The 20,364-nt window shown below is 41.2% G+C and overlaps 1 protein-coding gene across 6 annotated transcripts in view; it reads right to left on the bottom strand.

Annotated features, from left to right (window-relative positions):
- Positions 1-140: 140 nt before the first annotated feature.
- Positions 141-20,364, bottom strand: part of lrrk2 (leucine-rich repeat kinase 2) — a 67,394-nt gene continuing 47,170 nt past the window's right edge. For 4 of the 6 annotated variants that reach the window (XM_064929318.1, XM_064929320.1, XM_064929319.1 and 1 more), the window contains exons 40-50: positions 18,890-19,080; positions 16,950-17,110; positions 16,491-16,762; positions 6,189-6,404; positions 5,401-5,594; positions 2,657-2,920; positions 2,397-2,549; positions 2,015-2,244; positions 1,434-1,502; positions 1,137-1,282; positions 141-944 (exon numbers count right to left, since the gene is read on the bottom strand). In XM_064929318.1, the coding sequence (XP_064785390.1) occupies positions 1,161-1,282; positions 1,434-1,502; positions 2,015-2,244; positions 2,397-2,549; positions 2,657-2,920; positions 5,401-5,594; positions 6,189-6,404; positions 16,491-16,762; positions 16,950-17,110; positions 18,890-19,080 (1,872 nt within the window). In that variant the 3' untranslated portion in view covers positions 141-944; positions 1,137-1,160. Of the gene's footprint in view, positions 945-1,136; positions 1,283-1,433; positions 1,503-2,014; positions 2,245-2,396; positions 2,550-2,656; positions 2,921-5,400; positions 5,595-6,188; positions 6,405-16,490; positions 16,763-16,949; positions 17,111-18,889; positions 19,081-20,364 lie in introns of those variants that run through there. The other 2 variants (XM_064929321.1, XM_064929323.1) reach the window with 2 other exon arrangements.

The following is a 20,364-nucleotide window of genomic DNA, read 5'->3' as shown; positions in this document are numbered from 1 at the left end:
CTGAGAGACTCATGGTGAAGGATACATCAATGTGTGACCTATGTAACGGTGTTGCACTGCCCTCTAGTGTGCATGACAAACATCTTTATATTGTCAGATGACAATCTAAGGACAGGGAGGCAGGCAATGTATAACATTTTTACAAAACACAAACATTGTTTAAAAGTCAAACAGAATTTACTGAGATGCTACATCATACATTACAAGTACAACAGTCATGACATGACTTAAAATCTCGCATCTTGACAAAAGACAAGGAATGGGGTCATTTGGTAAACAAACGCATGTATTGAATACATCATCAAATATGGCCCTTGAAAAGTGAGAATTTATTTCCTTTGGCTTTTTTTCCAGCTGTCTTCAGTTTCATTTTATAATGGTGATAACAGGTAAACAACACACATTTATAATGAAAACAACACAAAATGAAGCATCCCTTTTAGAGTTTTTTCAGTCATACAATTTGTAATAACATTTGGCAGGAGCGTTTCAATTGAAAATAATAAACGGTCTAAGATTAAAAGATTCTTTATTCAAAGGCATTTGACTTACTTTTAGGTATTGTAGTATACAGTCAACCCCTGGTCAGTGCTCGCAATAGTTTGGGGGGATTATGAAAGTGTGCACTTAAATAAAGCATGCAGATATCCAGACAGCTTTTGGTTTTGGAGAGAGAAGTAAAATATTAAAGTGCACTTAAACAATGTAACCTAAATCAAGTGCACTCGTGTGGTCTCTTCATGGTCTTTGACACGGTCCAAAGTGCCCTGAGAAGTATGGCTGTCAGACAATATCAGTTATTGAGATTGAGTTTTATCTCTGTGATTTCAGAGAGGTAACGTCTCCCCCTGTACTGGTACTGTATGTGTGTACTGGTACTGTATGTGTGCAGAAGACACACTACTTCACTGAATCTTCAGAGAAATCCCTTTTCCATGTGTATTCTGTGAACAATGAAAAGTAAATATAGCAGTAATTGGTAACTACTGAAATTGTCTTTTTGCCATAGTTTTACTACTGACTTGATTATTGGTATGGGTAATATACATGGGCAGTGTAGTACAGGTGTTATGGTTTTTACTATTGATGTGTATAGGTAGTATTAATGGAGCGTGTGGTGTAGTACAGGTACGTACCAAGCTGTGGGCTCAGTCAGTGACTCAGTCGTTTTGCTGCTCTCTCATCTTGGCTGTGATCTCCTCTCTCATCTCACAGTGTTTGTTGAGGTCCTTGACCTCCAGAGGCAGAGAACTGTTCCACACCATCAGTACAGACTCCTCGTCTGGGAGCACACACACACAAACAAAACACAGACCCACACACACACACACACACAAAACACAGACCCACACACAGATTGTACTCTCAATATCTCATTTAGGTTTTCTTGGGAAATTCTGTGTAGTAGTTAGGTCTTTGTCATTGTTTCTTACCATATTGATTCTTATTTTGGGACAGTCTTCTTCCCAAAACCAGGACCACATTCTTACGGTTTAGTGTTTCTATGATATGAAAACAATACACAAGTTTGTGAAACTTTCACCACTGTGCAAACAGGAAGCAGACCTAGGTTCAAATACTATTTCAAATATCTCAATTACTTTCACATACATTCAAAGTACGTATTTAGATATTTTGATTTGAAACAAAGAGTAGTTGAACATTTTAATGTATTTAGAAATATACTCCCATGCACTTTACCCAGGTATTTGAAAATCCTCTTAAATACAACTGCGTTGACTATTAGCTTTACAAATAACCATTAAAATACTTGTTTTGGGCTGTGTATTTGAAGTGGCAGACTTACCATTAGGCAGAAAAGGCAATTGCCTCAGGCCTCACATCATCAAGGGGCCTCATGAGCTTGGCATATTAAAAAAATAATTATACTAGTTTATATTATTATTATTATACTAGTAATCGTTTAAAAAAAATCTATCTATTTATATATATCTGCTCGAGGCCCCCCAATGAGAAACATAAACAGCCATACAGATAGACAGACAGTCATTACCTATAAAAACAGAGGCCATGCTGCGTATGGACTGGCAGTGGGGGCTGATGACCTGCAGCAGCTGGAGGTTGGCCAGCTCTACCAGGAGGAGGTGGCCTCCCCGGGTGCCGATCCACAAGGTAGTGGTGGTTTGCTGCACCAGGAGGGACTTGATGTTCGCCCAGGTTGGAGTATCCGCTCCAAATTCAAACTCTGAATGAGCCTTTCTGGGTTGCCGGCTGGAGTCGTGTCTATGGGCCAAGAACACAGAGTGGGTTCAGGCAGTGGTTCCCAAACTGTGGGGCATGTGAGGGGTAGGCGGAGGGGTGAAACAATTTAGGAACCACTTTCTTTTTTTCCCACAGCAGTGGAAACGTGTGTGTGGTGTCAGAGCGGAGCTGACCTGAGTAGTTTGGCACAGTCAATGCTGTCAATCATCCGCTCACTCTTCTTATTCCACACCTCCACGCTCTGCCCTCCAGCCTTGCTGAGGTACACATGCTTCTCCACTACCATACGAGACACACACGGCTCACAGCTCACCGCATGATGCTGCCTGAGGAGAACACACACACAGAGCAACTCTCTTCACACTTAGAAAACAAATCAACAGCCCTGCAGGCCGCCAGAATATCGGGTTACATCTCTGAAGGTGACACTCACTGGAAGAGGCTGTTGGGTCTAGTGTCAATGGTCTTACAGACGCCATAGTCGGCGGTAAAGGAAAGGATTCTGGTCCCACAGCCGGCCCACACCGTGGTCCTGTCCAGGGAGTGACCTGATTGGCCCAGACACATCACTGGGGTGTTGACGTTCCCGATGTGCAACGTCTTGACTGGCTGGCCATTCTCCACCTGGAGCGCAGAGTCCTCATAAACCGTCAGAATTCCATTTGCTGTCCCAACTAACAAGTAATTCTTTCTTTGACTGAAATTAAATCCAAAAAAATCTGTGTCAGTACTTTACATAACATCACTGTAAATACACGTTAAATATTGTATATTCTACCTTTACCAGATGTACTTTTCCATGTACAGCTATTTGGAACGAGCATAGCATAGCAGTAGTCATAGCCATGGCATAGCATAGCAGTAGTCATAGCCATAACATAGCAGTAGTCATAGCCATAGCATGGCATAGGGTTCGATACCGTGACCAAAACAGACTCACTTGCGACCTTTTGACTTGGCAGTGTGACACATTTATTGGTTGCAAGGTTGCCGGGGAAAATGTTTTACCTGGTCATGTTTTTGTAAATGTATTATTATTTATATTTTATTATCATTTATTCAACTGTAATGTGCAATTGACCAAAATTAAAACAACTGCACGGGAATGCCCCTGTGTCAGTCGATTATCCCGTCAGTCGCCCTCTTGGACCAGTGAAAAAAGCATAGTAATAATGCTATCTTTAGTGTAGGCCACATAATTGATAAAAAAACTGAAGGATTCCAGAAGCAGTTTGTTCGTCATGGAGATTATTTATCACACGTGCACTGTACACATACAGTATAGCCTATACATAATCTGTCGGGCAGAGAGCGTGCAGCTCTCAAACAACTGGTTGTTGTGTGGAGTGAAGACCCACAGAGGTAGAAAGGATGTTCCAAGTTATGGCATCTACCAGTAAATGCCAAGTCAAGAATGGGCAAATCAGGCAGCGGAGGCCGTCTCATTATAACGTCTGGAATGGAGTCATTGGAATGGTATCAAACACGTGGTTTCAATGTGGTTGATACCATTCCACCGACTCCATTCCAGCCATTACTATGAGCCGTCCTCCCCTCAGCAGAGCTTCCACTGAAACCAGGTATTTAAAAAGTTCAAAGTCTTGGCTGAATATTAGCGATGCACAATTCAGTCAACATGGAATAGCCTACCTTGAAAATCTGACATTACCTCGTTGATCATTGAAAAGTCATCGAAGTCATGGATGCCAATTTATAAATTCCACTGCTCCAATATAATAATTCTATAATTTCATTAATGATCAGTTTTTATGAGAGATGTAGGGTCTTTCGTTGTTTAAAGCCATTTCAATTGAAGAATGTTGCGCTAGCCTGTTGCGCTTTGTTGAGGTTATCATGAGCAAGACAACATTGAATAATGGCTTCAACTTGGTTTTCCATACAAAGTGTTCCATTACAATGGGAACCCGGTTAATGGTTGCCTTCTCATTTAAAACAGGATACAGTAACCCCTCAATAACTCTTCAACATCTCAAATGGCGAGACTGACTAGCTATGGACAGACTTCATTAGTGTGTTTGTGTCGGGAGCAATGCCCACATTATTCTGATATATTTTAGAACGTAAAAATGATGTGAATGTCAATGCCATTGGGTAAGCAGGCCTATTCCAATATGCACTATTCTTAGTGGTAATGCATACTTTTTTGCATAGATTTTGTGGGGAGTTGTTTTGTTATAAAACAGTTATTTGTTATACAACAATTAAATATAAAATGTAAGTCCTTGAAAATATTAATTGTTTGTCGCCTTGCTCTGTGCGGAGTGCATAGGGTCTATATATCTACCACTTTGTGTAGCTGTTAGCGATGCTAATGTTAGCCTAACTGTTTTCGGGTGGATGGAAAGACATTTAAAAGGTAACTACAAAGTAGCTTATGCCTACCTGGCAGAATCATGATTATTTGCATCAATCCAGTGGCCATTTGTTTTCAAAACTCCATCACATGTGCAGAGCACGGGAAGTAGGGGTGCTGAGAGTTCTGTAGCACCCCTGAAAAATCTCAAAATAAATAAATATTTCACAAAAGCAGTGCACTGGGCCTTTACTATTGCTGTTTTAGTGGACCAATACAGCCATCTGTAGAAACACCTCCACAACTGGCTGACTTGGTGCAGACCTGAATTTTAAATCTAAATGTCTCCGATTTTCCCCAGACCTTAAAAATGGTCATCCCCAATGTGGTTCAAGCATTGTTAAAGACTTAGAACATCCAATTTAGTTGTTTTTCTATTAAAAAAAAGTGTGATCTTGAGAGCAAAAACCTGAAGAAATGTAAGGAAATCAGTCCATCTCCACACTAACTTTTTTGTGTGTTACCTTGCCATAATTGTAAAAAAATCTGCCATCTAGAGGATTACTCAGAAAATGACACATAAAATCTGCAATAAATACATTTTGTACTTTATTTGAACAGTCTCTTTACTTTTCTGTTACAGTAAATATATCCAAATCAATGTAAGAACACAAGGCCATGTTAATGTAAAAGATGGCTAGCCATTATTAGCCTGGTTCTGTATGGAATGCAGGCACATTATGGGACACAGGTCAGGTCATTATCAATTATATATATATATTTTTTATAAACAAATTTGGTGTGACCAAATGATGTTAGTGCAGAACCTTGATAGCTTAGCATCTAGTCTGACACTCTCTTACCTGCGCTGAGGTTGTGTGTGGAAGAACAGTGATGTCACAGCGTCGGTGACACTCTGCAGGTTGTGCCAGTTGGACAGGTTCTGAGTGCTGATCATGACCAGTGCCCCTGATTGTGTACCAGCCACCAGCCAATCACAGGCTTCGTCTGGGACTTGGACAGTCACCAGGCATAAGACAGGACTCGTGTCAATCACCTGCAGGGAGAAGACAGACATTAGCATTGAGGAATCCGGGGATTTTAAACACAGATTAGTCTGTGTTTGTGTATTGTGAGGACTTACAGTACCAGTCAAAGTTTAGGAAACACCTACTCATTCAAGGGTTTTTCTTAAATTTTTACTATTTTCTACATTGTAGAATAATAGTGAAGACATCAAAACTATGAAATAACACATGTGGAATCATGTAGTAACCAAAAGAGTGTGCAAAGCTGTCATCAAGGCAAAGGGTGGCTACTTTGAAGAATCTTAAATATAAAATAGATTTTGATCAGTTGAACACTTTTTTGGTTACTACATGATTCTATATGGTATTTCATCATTGTGATGTCTTCACTATTATTCTACAATGTAGAAAATTGTAAAAACATTGTAAAAACCCTTGAATGAGTATGTGTCCAAACTTTTCACTGTATGTCAAAGACACCTGTACTGCTTGAATACCTGAGCTCTAATTATCTAGCTACAGTAATACATTTATTGTTAGAGCTGGCATTGTGTTGTAAACAAGTACTTTGCAAATCCCTACAATGTGAGTGCCTGCGTTGAGAGATCCTCTATTATGAATACCTGTGTTGTGACTTTCTCAGTCTCCAGGTCGACAGACGCGACACAGCCCAGTCTCCGTGTGCTGCTGCCCCCTCCCACCCAGGCCCTTGGGTTAGAACTGAGGCCGTTGCTGGCGCTGCTGTAGCCTACTGTGAAACACTCAGCATTGGCAGCTCTGCTGACCACCAGCTCCCTCATCAGACACAGCATCTCTCCAGAGTTCAGCCTCTCAAACACCTACAGTACACACAGGCAAATATAGTCACAGTTAGTCAAACACCTACAGTACACACCGTCAAATATAGTCACAGTTAGTCAAACACCTACAGTACACACAGTCAAATATAGTCACAGTTAGTCAAACACCTACAGTACACACAGGCAAATATAGTCACAGTTAGTCAAACACCTACAGTACACACAGGCAAATATAGTCACAGTTAGTCAAACACCTACAGTACACACAGGCAAATATAGTCACAGTTAGTCAAACACCTACAGTACACACAGGCAAATATAGTCACAGTTAGTCAAACACCTACAGTACACACAGGCAAATATAGTCACAGTTAGTCAAACACCTACAGTACACACAGGCAAATATAGTCACAGTTAGTCAAACACCTACAGTACACACAGGCAAATATAGTCACAGTTAGTCAAACACCTACAGTACACACAGTCAAATATAGTCACAGTTAGTCAAACACCTACAGTACACACAGGCAAATATAGTCACAGTTAGTCAAACACCTACAGTACACACAGGCAAATATAGTCACAGTTAGTCAAACACCTACAGTACACACAGGCAAATATAGTCACAGTTAGTCAAACACCTACAGTACACACAGGCAAATATAGTCACAGTTAGTCAAACACCTACAGTACACACAGGCAAATATAGTCACAGTTAGTCAAACACCTACAGTACACACAGGCAAATATAGTCACAGTTAGTCAAACACCTACAGTACACACAGGCAAATATAGTCACAGTTAGTCAAACACCTACAGTACACACAGGCAAATATAGTCACAGTTAGTCAAACACCTACAGTACACACAGGCAAATATAGTCACAGTTAGTCAAACACCTACAGTACACACAGGCAAATATAGTCACAGTTAGTCAAACACCTACAGTACACACAGGCAAATATAGTCACAGTTAGTCAAACACCTACAGTACACACAGGCAAATATAGTCACAGTTAGTCAAACACCTACAGTACACACAGGCAAATATAGTCACAGTTAGTCAAACACCTACAGTACACACAGGCAAATATAGTCACAGTTAGTCAAACACCTACAGTACACACAGGCAAATATAGTCACAGTTAGTCAAACACCTACAGTACACACAGGCAAATATAGTCACAGTTAGTCAAACACCTACAGTACACACAGGCAAATATAGTCACAGTTAGTCAAACACCTACAGTACACACAGGCAAATATAGTCACAGTTAGTCAAACACCTACAGTACACACAGGCAAATATAGTCACAGTTAGTCAAACACCTACAGTACACACAGGCAAATATAGTCACAGTTAGTCAAACACCTACAGTACACACAGGCAAATATAGTCACAGTTAGTCAAACACCTACAGTACACACAGGCAAATATAGTCACAGTTAGTCAAACACCTACAGTACACACAGGCAAATATAGTCACAGTTAGTCAAACACCTACAGTACACACAGGCAAATATAGTCACAGTTAGTCAAACACCTACAGTACACACAGGCAAATATAGTCACAGTTAGTCAAACACCTACAGTACACACAGGCAAATATAGTCACAGTTAGTCAAACACCTACAGTACACACAGGCAAATATAGTCACAGTTAGTCAAACACCTCACAGTTAGTACACACAGGCAAATATAGTCACAGTTAGTCAAACACCTACAGTACACACAGGCAAATATAGTCACAGTTAGTCAAACACCTACAGTACACACAGGCAAATATAGTCACAGTTAGTCAAACACCTACAGTACACACAGGCAAATATAGTCACAGTTAGTCAAACACCTACAGTACACACAGGCAAATATAGTCACAGTTAGTCAAACACCTACAGTACACACAGGCAAATATAGTCACAGTTAGTCAAACACCTACAGTACACACAGGCAAATATAGTCACAGTTAGTCAAACACCTACAGTACACACAGGCAAATATAGTCACAGTTAGTCAAACACCTACAGTACACACAGGCAAATATAGTCACAGTTAGTCAAACACCTACAGTACACACAGGCAAATATAGTCACAGTTAGTCAAACACCTACAGTACACACAGGCAAATATAGTCACAGTTAGTCAAACACCTACAGTACACACAGGCAAATATAGTCACAGTTAGTCAAACACCTACAGTACACACAGGCAAATATAGTCACAGTTAGTCAAACACCTACAGTACACACAGGCAAATATAGTCACAGTTAGTCAAACACCTACAGTACACACAGGCAAATATAGTCACAGTTAGTCAAACACCTACAGTACACACAGGCAAATATAGTCACAGTTAGTCAAACACCTACAGTACACACAGGCAAATATAGTCACAGTTAGTCAAACACCTACAGTACACACAGGCAAATATAGTCACAGTTAGTCAAACACCTACAGTACACACAGGCAAATATAGTCACAGTTAGTCAAACACCTACAGTACACACAGGCAAATATAGTCACAGTTAGTCAAACACCTACAGTACACACAGGCAAATATAGTCACAGTTAGTCAAACACCTACAGTACACACAGGCAAATATAGTCACAGTTAGTCAAACACCTACAGTACACACAGGCAAATATAGTCACAGTTAGTCAAACACCTACAGTACACACAGGCAAATATAGTCACAGTTAGTCAAACACCTACAGTACACACAGGCAAATATAGTCACAGTTAGTCAAACACCTACAGTACACACAGGCAAATATAGTCACAGTTAGTCAAACACCTACAGTACACACAGGCAAATATAGTCACAGTTAGTCAAACACCTACAGTACACACAGGCAAATATAGTCACAGTTAGTCAAACACCTACAGTACACACAGGCAAATATAGTCACAGTTAGTCAAACACCTACAGTACACACAGGCAAATATAGTCACAGTTAGTCAAACACCTACAGTACACACAGGCAAATATAGTCACAGTTAGTCAAACACCTACAGTACACACAGGCAAATATAGTCACAGTTAGTCAAACACCTACAGTACACACAGGCAAATATAGTCACAGTTAGTCAAACACCTACAGTACACACAGGTCAAATATAGTCACAGTTAGTCAAACACCTACAGTACACACAGGCAAATATAGTCACAGTTAGTCAAACACCTACAGTACACACAGGCAAATATAGTCACAGTTAGTCAAACACCTACAGTACACACAGGCAAATATAGTCACAGTTAGTCAAACACCTACAGTACACACAGGCAAATATAGTCACAGTTAGTCAAACACCTACAGTACACACAGGCAAATATAGTCACAGTTAGTCAAACACCTACAGTACACACAGGCAAATATAGTCACAGTTAGTCAAACACCTACAGTACACACAGGCAAATATAGTCACAGTTAGTCAAACACCTACAGTACACACAGGCAAATATAGTCACAGTTAGTCAAACACCTACAGTACACACCGTCAAATATAGTCACAGTTAGTCAAACACCTACAGTACACACAGGCAAATATAGTCACAGTTAGTCAAACACCTACAGTACACACAGGCAAATATAGTCACAGTTAGTCAAACACCTACAGTACACACAGGCAAATATAGTCACAGTTAGTCAAACACCTACAGTACACACAGGCAAATATAGTCACAGTTAGTCAAACACCTACAGTACACACAGGCAAATATAGTCACAGTTAGTCAAACACCTACAGTACACACAGGCAAATATAGTCACAGTTAGTCAAACACCTACAGTACACACAGGCAAATATAGTCACAGTTAGTCAAACACCTACAGTACACACAGGCAAATATAGTCACAGTTAGTCAAACACCTACAGTACACACAGGCAAATATAGTCACAGTTAGTCAAACACCTACAGTACACACAGGCAAATATAGTCACAGTTAGTCAAACACCTACAGTACACACAGGCAAATATAGTCACAGTTAGTCAAACACCTACAGTACACACAGGCAAATATAGTCACAGTTAGTCAAACACCTACAGTACACACAGGCAAATATAGTCACAGTTAGTCAAACACCTACAGTACACACAGGCAAATATAGTCACAGTTAGTCAAACACCTACAGTACACACAGGCAAATATAGTCACAGTTAGTCAAACACCTACAGTACACACAGGCAAATATAGTCACAGTTAGTCAAACACCTACAGTACACACAGGCAAATATAGTCACAGTTAGTCAAACACCTACAGTACACACAGGCAAATATAGTCACAGTTAGTCAAACACCTACAGTACACACAGGCAAATATAGTCACAGTTAGTCAAGTACACCAGGCAAATATAGTCACAGTTAGTCAAACACCTACACACAGGCAAATATAGTCACAGTTAGTCAAACACCTACAGTACACACAGGCAAATATAGTCACAGTTAGTCAAACACCTACAGTACACACAGGCAAATATAGTCACAGTTAGTCAAACACCTACAGTACACACAGGCAAATATAGTCACAGTTAGTCAAACACCTACAGTACACACAGGCAAATATAGTCACAGTTAGTCAAACACCTACAGTACACACAGTCAAATATAGTCACAGTTAGTCAAACACCTACAGTACACACAGGCAAATATAGTCACAGTTAGTCAAACACCTACAGTACACACAGGCAAATATAGTCACAGTTAGTCAAACACCTACAGTACACACAGGCAAATATAGTCACAGTTAGTCAAACACCTACAGTACACACAGGCAAATATAGTCACAGTTAGTCAAACACCTACAGTACACACAGGCAAATATAGTCACAGTTAGTCAAACACCTACAGTACACACAGGCAAATATAGTCACAGTTAGTCAAACACCTACAGTACACACAGGCAAATATAGTCACAGTTAGTCAAACACCTACAGTACACACAGGCAAATATAGTCACAGTTAGTCAAACACCTACAGTACACACAGGCAAATATAGTCACAGTTAGTCAAACACCTACAGTACACACAGGCAAATATAGTCACAGTTAGTCAAACACCTACAGTACACACAGGCAAATATAGTCACAGTTAGTCAAACACCTACAGTACACACAGGCAAATATAGTCACAGTTAGTCAAACACCTACAGTACACACAGGCAAATATAGTCACAGTTAGTCAAACACCTACAGTACACACAGGCAAATATAGTCACAGTTAGTCAAACACCTACAGTACACACAGGCAAATATAGTCACAGTTAGTCAAACACCTACAGTACACACAGGCAAATATAGTCACAGTTAGTCAAACACCTACAGTACACACAGGCAAATATAGTCACAGTTAGTCAAACACCTACAGTACACACAGGCAAATATAGTCACAGTTAGTCAAACACCTACAGTACACACAGGCAAATATAGTCACAGTTAGTCAAACACCTACAGTACACACAGGCAAATATAGTCACAGTTAGTCAAACACCTACAGTATAGTCACAGGTCAAACAAATATAGTCACAGTTAGTCAAACACCTACAGTACACACAGGCAAATATAGTCACAGTTAGTCAAACACCTACAGTACACACAGGCAAATATAGTCACAGTTAGTCAAACACCTACAGTACACACAGGCAAATATAGTCACAGTTAGTCAAACACCTACAGTACACACAGGCAAATATAGTCACAGTTAGTCAAACACCTACAGTACACACAGGCAAATATAGTCACAGTTAGTCAAACACCTACAGTACACACAGGCAAATATAGTCACAGTTAGTCAAACACCTACAGTACACACAGGCAAATATAGTCACAGTTAGTCAAACACCTACAGTACACACAGGCAAATATAGTCACAGTTAGTCAAACACCTACAGTACACACAGGCAAATATAGTCACAGTTAGTCAAACACCTACAGTACACACAGGCAAATATAGTCACAGTTAGTCAAACACCTACAGTACACACAGGCAAATATAGTCACAGTTAGTCAAACACCTACAGTACACACAGGCAAATATAGTCACAGTTAGTCAAACACCTACAGTACACACAGGCAAATATAGTCACAGTTAGTCAAACACCTACAGTACACACAGGCAAATATAGTCACAGTTAGTCAAACACCTACAGTACACACAGGCAAATATAGTCACAGTTAGTCAAACACCTACAGTACACACAGGCAAATATAGTCACAGTTAGTCAAACACCTACAGTACACACAGGCAAATATAGTCACAGTTAGTCAAACACCTACAGTACACACAGGCAAATATAGTCACAGTTAGTCAAACACCTACAGTACACACAGGCAAATATAGTCACAGTTAGTCAAACACCTACAGTACACACAGGCAAATATAGTCACAGTTAGTCAAACACCTACAGTACACACAGGCAAATATAGTCACAGTTAGTCAAACACCTACAGTACACACAGGCAAATATAGTCACAGTTAGTCAAACACCTACAGTACACACAGGCAAATATAGTCACAGTTAGTCAAACACCTACAGTACACACAGGCAAATATAGTCACAGTTAGTCAAACACCTACAGTACACACAGGCAAATATAGTCACAGTTAGTCAAACACCTACAGTACACACAGGCAAATATAGTCACAGTTAGTCAAACACCTACAGTACACACAGGCAAATATAGTCACAGTTAGTCAAACACCTACAGTACACACAGGCAAATATAGTCACAGTTAGTCAAACACCTACAGTACACAGGCAAATATAGTCAAATCAAACATAGTCACAGTTAGTCACAGTTAGTCAAACACCTACAGTACACACAGGCAAATATAGTCACAGTTAGTCAAACACCTACAGTACACACACAGGCAAATATAGTCACAGTTAGTCAAACACCTACAGTACACACAGGCAAATATAGTCACAGTTAGTCAAACACCTACAGTACACACAGGCAAATATAGTCACAGTTAGTCAAACACCTACAGTACACACAGGCAAATATAGTCACAGTTAGTCAAACACCTACAGTACACACAGGCAAATATAGTCACAGTTAGTCAAACACCTACAGTACACACAGGCAAATATAGTCACAGTTAGTCAAACACCTACAGTACACACAGGCAAATATAGTCACAGTTAGTCAAACACCTACAGTACACACAGGCAAATATAGTCACAGTTAGTCAAACACCTACAGTACACACAGGCAAATATAGTCACAGTTAGTCACAGTTAGTCAAACACCAAACACAAATATAGTCACAGTTAGTCAAACACCTACAGGCAAATATAGTCACAGTTAGTCAAACACCTACAGTACACACAGGCAAATATAGTCACAGTTAGTCAAACACCTACAGTACACACAGGCAAATATAGTCACAGTTAGTCAAACACCTACAGTACACACAGGCAAATATAGTCACAGTTAGTCAAACACCTACAGTACACACAGGCAAATATAGTCACAGTTAGTCAAACACCTACAGTACACACAGGCAAATATAGTCACAGTTAGTCAAACACCTACAGTACACACAGGCAAATATAGTCACAGTTAGTCAAACACCTACAGTACACACAGGCAAATATAGTCACAGTTAGTCAAACACCTACAGTACACACAGGCAAATATAGTCACAGTTAGTCAAACACCTACAGTACACACAGGCAAATATAGTCACAGTTAGTCAAACACCTACAGTACACACAGGCAAATATAGTCACAGTTAGTCAAACACCTACAGTACACACAGGCAAATATAGTCACAGTTAGTCAAACACCTACAGTACACACAGGCAAATATAGTCACAGTTAGTCAAACACCTACAGTACACACAGGCAAATATAGTCACAGTTAGTCAAACACCTACAGTACACACAGGCAAATATAGTCACAGTTAGTCAAACACCTACAGTACACACAGGCAAATATAGTCACAGTTAGTCAAACACCTACAGTACACACGTCAAATATAGTCACAGTTAGTCAAACACCTACAGTACACACAGGCAAATATAGTCACAGTTAGTCAAACACCTACAGTACACACAGGCAAATATAGTCACAGTTAGTCAAACACCTACAGTACACACAGGCAAATATAGTCACAGTTAGTCAAACACCTACAGTACACACAGGCAAATATAGTCACAGTTAGTCAAACACCTACAGTACACACAGGCAAATATAGTCACAGTTAGTCAAACACCTACAGTACACACAGGCAAATATAGTCACAGTTAGTCAAACACCTACAGTACACACAGGCAAATATAGTCACAGTTAGTCAAACACCTACAGTACACACAGGCAAATATAGTCACAGTTAGTCAAACACCTACAGTACACACAGGCAAATATAGTCACAGTTAGTCAAACACCTACAGTACACACAGGCAAATATAGTCACAGTTAGTCAAACACCTACAGTACACACAGGCAAATATAGTCACAGTTAGTCAAACACCTACAGTACACACAGGCAAATATAGTCACAGTTAGTCAAACACCTACAGTACACACAGGCAAATATAGTCACAGTTAGTCAAACACCTACAGTACACACAGGCAAATATAGTCACAGTTAGTCAAACACCTACAGTACACACAGGCAAATATAGTCACAGTTAGTCAAACACCTACAGTACACACAGGCAAATATAGTCACAGTTAGTCAAACACCTACAGTACACACAGGCAAATATAGTCACAGTTAGTCAAACACCTACAGTACACACAGGCAAATATAGTCACAGTTAGTCAAACACCTACAGTACACACAGGCAAATATAGTCACAGTTAGTCAAACACCTACAGTACACACAGGCAAATATAGTCACAGTTAGTCAAACACCTACAGTACACACAGGCAAATATAGTCACAGTTAGTCAAACACCTACAGTACACACAGGCAAATATAGTCACAGTTAGTCAAACACCTACAGTACACACAGGCAAATATAGTCACAGTTAGTCAAACACCTACAGTACACACAGGCAAATATAGTCACAGTTAGTCAAACACCTACAGTACACACAGGCAAATATAGTCACAGTTAGTCAAACACCTACAGTACACACAGGCAAATATAGTCACAGTTAGTCAAACACCTACAGTACACACAGGCAAATATAGTCACAGTTAGTCAAACACCTACAGTACACACAGGCAAATATAGTCACAGTTAGTCAAACACCTACAGTACACACAGGCAAATATAGTCACAGTTAGTCAAACACCTACAGTACACACAGGCAAATATAGTCACAGTTAGTCAAACACCTACAGTACACACAGGCAAATATAGTCACAGTTAGTCAAACACCTACAGTACACACAGGCAAATATAGTCACAGTTAGTCAAACACCTAGTCACAGTACACACAGGCAAATATAGTCACAGTTAGTTAGTACACACAGGCAAAATAGTCACAGTTAGTCAAACACCTACAGTACACACAGGCAAATATAGTCACAGTTAGTCAAACACCTACAGTACACACAGGCAAATATAGTCACAGTTAGTCAAACACCTACAGTACACACAGGCAAATATAGTCACAGTTAGTCAAACACCTACAGTACACACAGGCAAATATAGTCACAGTTAGTCAAACACCTACAGTACACACAGGCAAATATAGTCACAGTTAGTCAAACACCTACAGTACACACAGGCAAATATAGTCACAGTTAGTCACAGTTAGTCAAACACCTACAGTACACACAGGCAAATATAGTCACAGTTAGTCAAACACCTACAGTACACACAGGCAAATATAGTCACAGTTAGTCAAACACCTACAGTACACACAGGCAAATATAGTCACAGTTAGTCAAACACCTACAGTACACACAGGCAAATATAGTCAGTTAGTTAGTCAAAATACACAGTTAGTCAAACACCTACAGTACACACAGGCAAATATAGTCACAGTTAGTCAAACACCTACAGTACACACAGGCAAATATAGTCACCTACACAAATGCAAGTAGTCAGTTTAGTCACCCTTTACATAGTCAGTTCAAAACCTACAGACAGTAAGTGAAACATCTACATTTCACACACAGCCAGGCAGAGACAAGTAGCAGTAACAGTAGAACAGTTACCTGTGTGGAGGTGGGTCTGTCCTGGGGATTCTCCCTCATACAGTCCTTCATAAGGCCTTGGAAGCCTGGCCAGGGGGAGCAGCCGTGGTGCCTCACTGGGTCTGGCAGCTTGCCCTGCACAGCGATCTCGTCAAACTCGCTGGGGAACTTCATGCCATCTGAGATGCGCTCACCACAGGTCAGCAGGTCGTATAGCAGCAGGCCAAACGAGAACACGTCTGCCTGCTGGTTGTAGATCACATTGCCCCGGGCAACCTCTGGCGCCCGGAAACCTGGGTGGGTGGAGAGAGAAATGGTGAGGGGAGAGGGAGGGAGAAAGAAGGAAGTGAGACATATAGTAAAATAGAGGAGGAGTCATGGGGCTAGAGGGGGACAGAGACAGATAGAAAGGGATGAAGGAAAGGAATTTGAAACATAATGAGATTTTCCCTAAATGTACACTGACGGGTTAGTTCCTACCTGGGGTACCCTCAGAGCTCCTGACCCCCATGCTGCAGCAGCACTGAGCGATGCCGTAGTCTGTGATCTTAGCGATGGTCTCGGAGTCCGTTTTCAGGTTGAACAGCAGCACGTTGTGAGGCTTCAGGTCCCGATAGATGATCATGGACGAGTGGAGGTACCTGGCAATATGGAAGGGAGGTAATGTGAGGAAACAGTGATGTACAATGTGTCTAAATTGAGAGTTCCCAATACAGATCATCAATTCAAATGTGTTTGTTTGGGTTTACTATAGACATACAGTGGGGCAAAAAAGTATTTAGTCAGCCACCAATTGTGCAAGTTCTCCCAATTAAAAAGATGAGAGAGGCCTGTAATTTTCATCATAGGTACAATTCAACTATGACAGACAAAATTAGAAAAAAAATCCAGAAAATAACATTGTAGGATTTTTAATGAATTTATTTGCAAATTATGATGGAAAATAAGTATTTGGTCACCTACAAACTCTCACAGACCTGTAACTTCTTCTTTAAGAGTCTCCTCTGTCCTCCACTCGTTACCTGTATTAATGGCACCTGTTTGAACTTGTTATCGGTATAAAAGACACCTGTCCACAACCTCAAACTGTCACACTCCAAACTCCACTATGGCCAAGACAAAAGAGCTGTCAAAGGACACCAGAAACAAAATTGTAGACCTGCACCAGGCTGGGAAGACTGAATCTGCAATAGGTAAACAGCTTGGTTTGAAGAAATCAACTGTGGGAGCAATTATTAGGAAATGGAAGACATACAAGACCACTGATAATCTCCCTCGATCTGGGGCTCCACGCAAGATCTCACCCCGTGGGGTCAAAATGATCACAAGAACGGTGAGCAAAAATCCCAGAACCACACAGGGGGACCTAGTGAATGACCTGCAGAGAGCTGGTAACAAAGCCTACCATCAGTAACACACTACGCCGCCAGGGACTCAAATCCTGCAGTGTCAGACGTGTCCCCCTGCTTAAGCCAGTACATGTCCAGGCCCGTTTGAAGTTTGCTAGAGAGCATTTGGATGATCCAGAAGAAGATTGGGAGAATGTCATATGTCTACTCGTCGTGTTTGGAGGACAAAGAATGCTGAGTTGCATCCAAAGAACACCATACCTACTGTGAAGCATGGGGGTGGAAACATCATGCTTTGGGGCTGTTTTTCTGCAAAGGGACCAGGACGACTGATCCGTGTAAAGGAAAGAATGAATGGGGCCATGTATCGTGAGATTTTGAGTGAAAACCTCCTTCCATCAGCAAGGGCATTGAAGATGAAACGTGGCTGGGTCTTTCAGCATGACAATGATCCCAAACACACCGCCTGGGCAACGAAGGAGTAGCTTTGTAAGAAGCATTTCAAGGTCCTGGAGTGGCCTAGCCAGTCTCCAGATCTCAACCCCATCTTTGGAGGGAGTTGAAAGTCCGTGTTGCCCAGCAACAGCCCCAAAACATCACTGCTCTAGAGGAGATCTGCATGGAGGAATGGGCCAAAATACCAGCAACAGTGTGTGAAAACCTTGTGAAGACTTACAGAAAACATTTGACCTCTGTCATTGCCAACAAAGGGTATATAACAAAGTATTGAGATAAACTTTTGTTATTGACCAAATACTTATTTTCCACCATAATTTGCAAATAAATTCATTAAAAATCCTACAATGTGATTTTCTGGATTTTTTCTCTCATTTTGTCTGTCATAGTTGAATTGTACCTATGATGAAAATTACAGGCCTTTCTCATATTTTTAAGTGGGAGAACTTGCACAATTGGTGGCTGACTAAATACTTTTTTCCCCCACTGTACTTGGAAATAACTGAATATCATTGAACACTTTGTCTGACGCGTGTGCACGTTCTTGTGGGCATACACCTGTATGTAATGTGTGTATATATATATATGCATGTGTCTATTGAACGATTAACCTACCTGAGCCCGTCGGCCACCTGCAGAGCAATCCTGTGCTGGAGCTTGCGGTTGAGGCTGCTGTTCTCGTGTTCAAACAGAGAGTCCAGGGAACCTCTGGGGGCTAACTCCATCACCAGGAGATGAGGGGCCGCCCCGGCTGCCAGCAGCCCCACCAGGCTGGGGTGGTGGAGACGACCCAACACCACCAACTCCTGGAAAGAGACAGAAGGAAAAGAGAGACCAACTTAGAGTACTGCTTGTCTAGCCTGAAGACAGTGGCACGCGCACGCACACACACACACACGCACACGCACACGCACACACACACACACGCATATCACATTAAATTATTCCGCTGCTTGTTCGTTACATACTAAGTCTGAGACTGCCATCATTGAAGTGGTTTGTGGTGACGTCAAAATGAGGGGTGTTGTACAAAAAGTCATCAGCGATAGGATCATCTTTAACCGGAGCAAAGAGTCTGGATAGCCAGCAACTGCTTATCGGATCCATTTCCAATCAGTCAATTCAGGAAGTAACCTGAAATTCCTATTTCCCAAATTGACCCCAACCTCATAGCTGATGTACCTTCTCCGGGACTATATACAGTGCATTCGGAACGTATTCAGACCCCTTGACCTTTTCCACATGTTGTTACGTTACAGCCTTATTCCAAAACGTCTTAAATATTTTTTCCCCTCATCTACACACAATACCCCATAATGACAAAGCAAAAACAGGTTTGCATACATTTTTGCTAATTTATAAAAAAATTGAAATATCACATTTACATAAGTATTCAGACCCTTTACTAAACACTTTGTTGAAGCACCTTTGGCAGCGATTACAGCCTTGAGTCTTCTTAGGTATGATGCTACAAGCTTGGCACGCCTGTATTTGGGGAGTTTCTCCCATTCTTCTCTGCAGATCCTCTCAAGCTCTGTCAGGTTGGATGGGGAGCGTCGCTGAACAACTATTTTCAGATCTCTCCAGAGATGTTCGATTGGGTACTGGTTTGGGCTCTGGCTGGCCATCTCAAGGACAGAAAGAGACTTGTCCCGAAGCCACTCCTGCATTGTTTTGGCTGTGTGCTTAGGGTGGTTGTCCTGTTTGAAGGTGAACCTTTGCCCCAGTCTGAGGTCCTGAGTGCTCTGGAGCGTCCCCACAGCATGATGCTGCCACCACCATGTTTCCTCCAGATGTGACGCTTGGCATTCAGGCCAAAGAGTTCTATCTTGCCTTCATCAGACCAGGCAAACTCCAAACGGGCTGTCATGTGCCTTTTACTGAGTAGTGGCTTCCATCTGGCCACTCTACCATCAATGCCTGATTGGTGGAGTGCTGCACTTCCAGACGGACAACCATCTACACAAAGGAACTCTAAAGCTTTGTCAAAGTGACCATCGGATTCTCGGTCACCTCCCTGACCAAGGCCCTTTTCCCCCAATTGCTCAGTTTGGCCAGCTCTAGGAAGATTCTTAGTGGTTCCAAACATC

Source organism: Oncorhynchus masou, chromosome 22 (genome assembly GCF_036934945.1).
Source record: "Oncorhynchus masou masou isolate Uvic2021 chromosome 22, UVic_Omas_1.1, whole genome shotgun sequence".
Taxonomy (NCBI): domain Eukaryota; kingdom Metazoa; phylum Chordata; class Actinopteri; order Salmoniformes; family Salmonidae; genus Oncorhynchus; species Oncorhynchus masou.
This window is presented reverse-complemented; position numbering and strand designations above follow the sequence as displayed.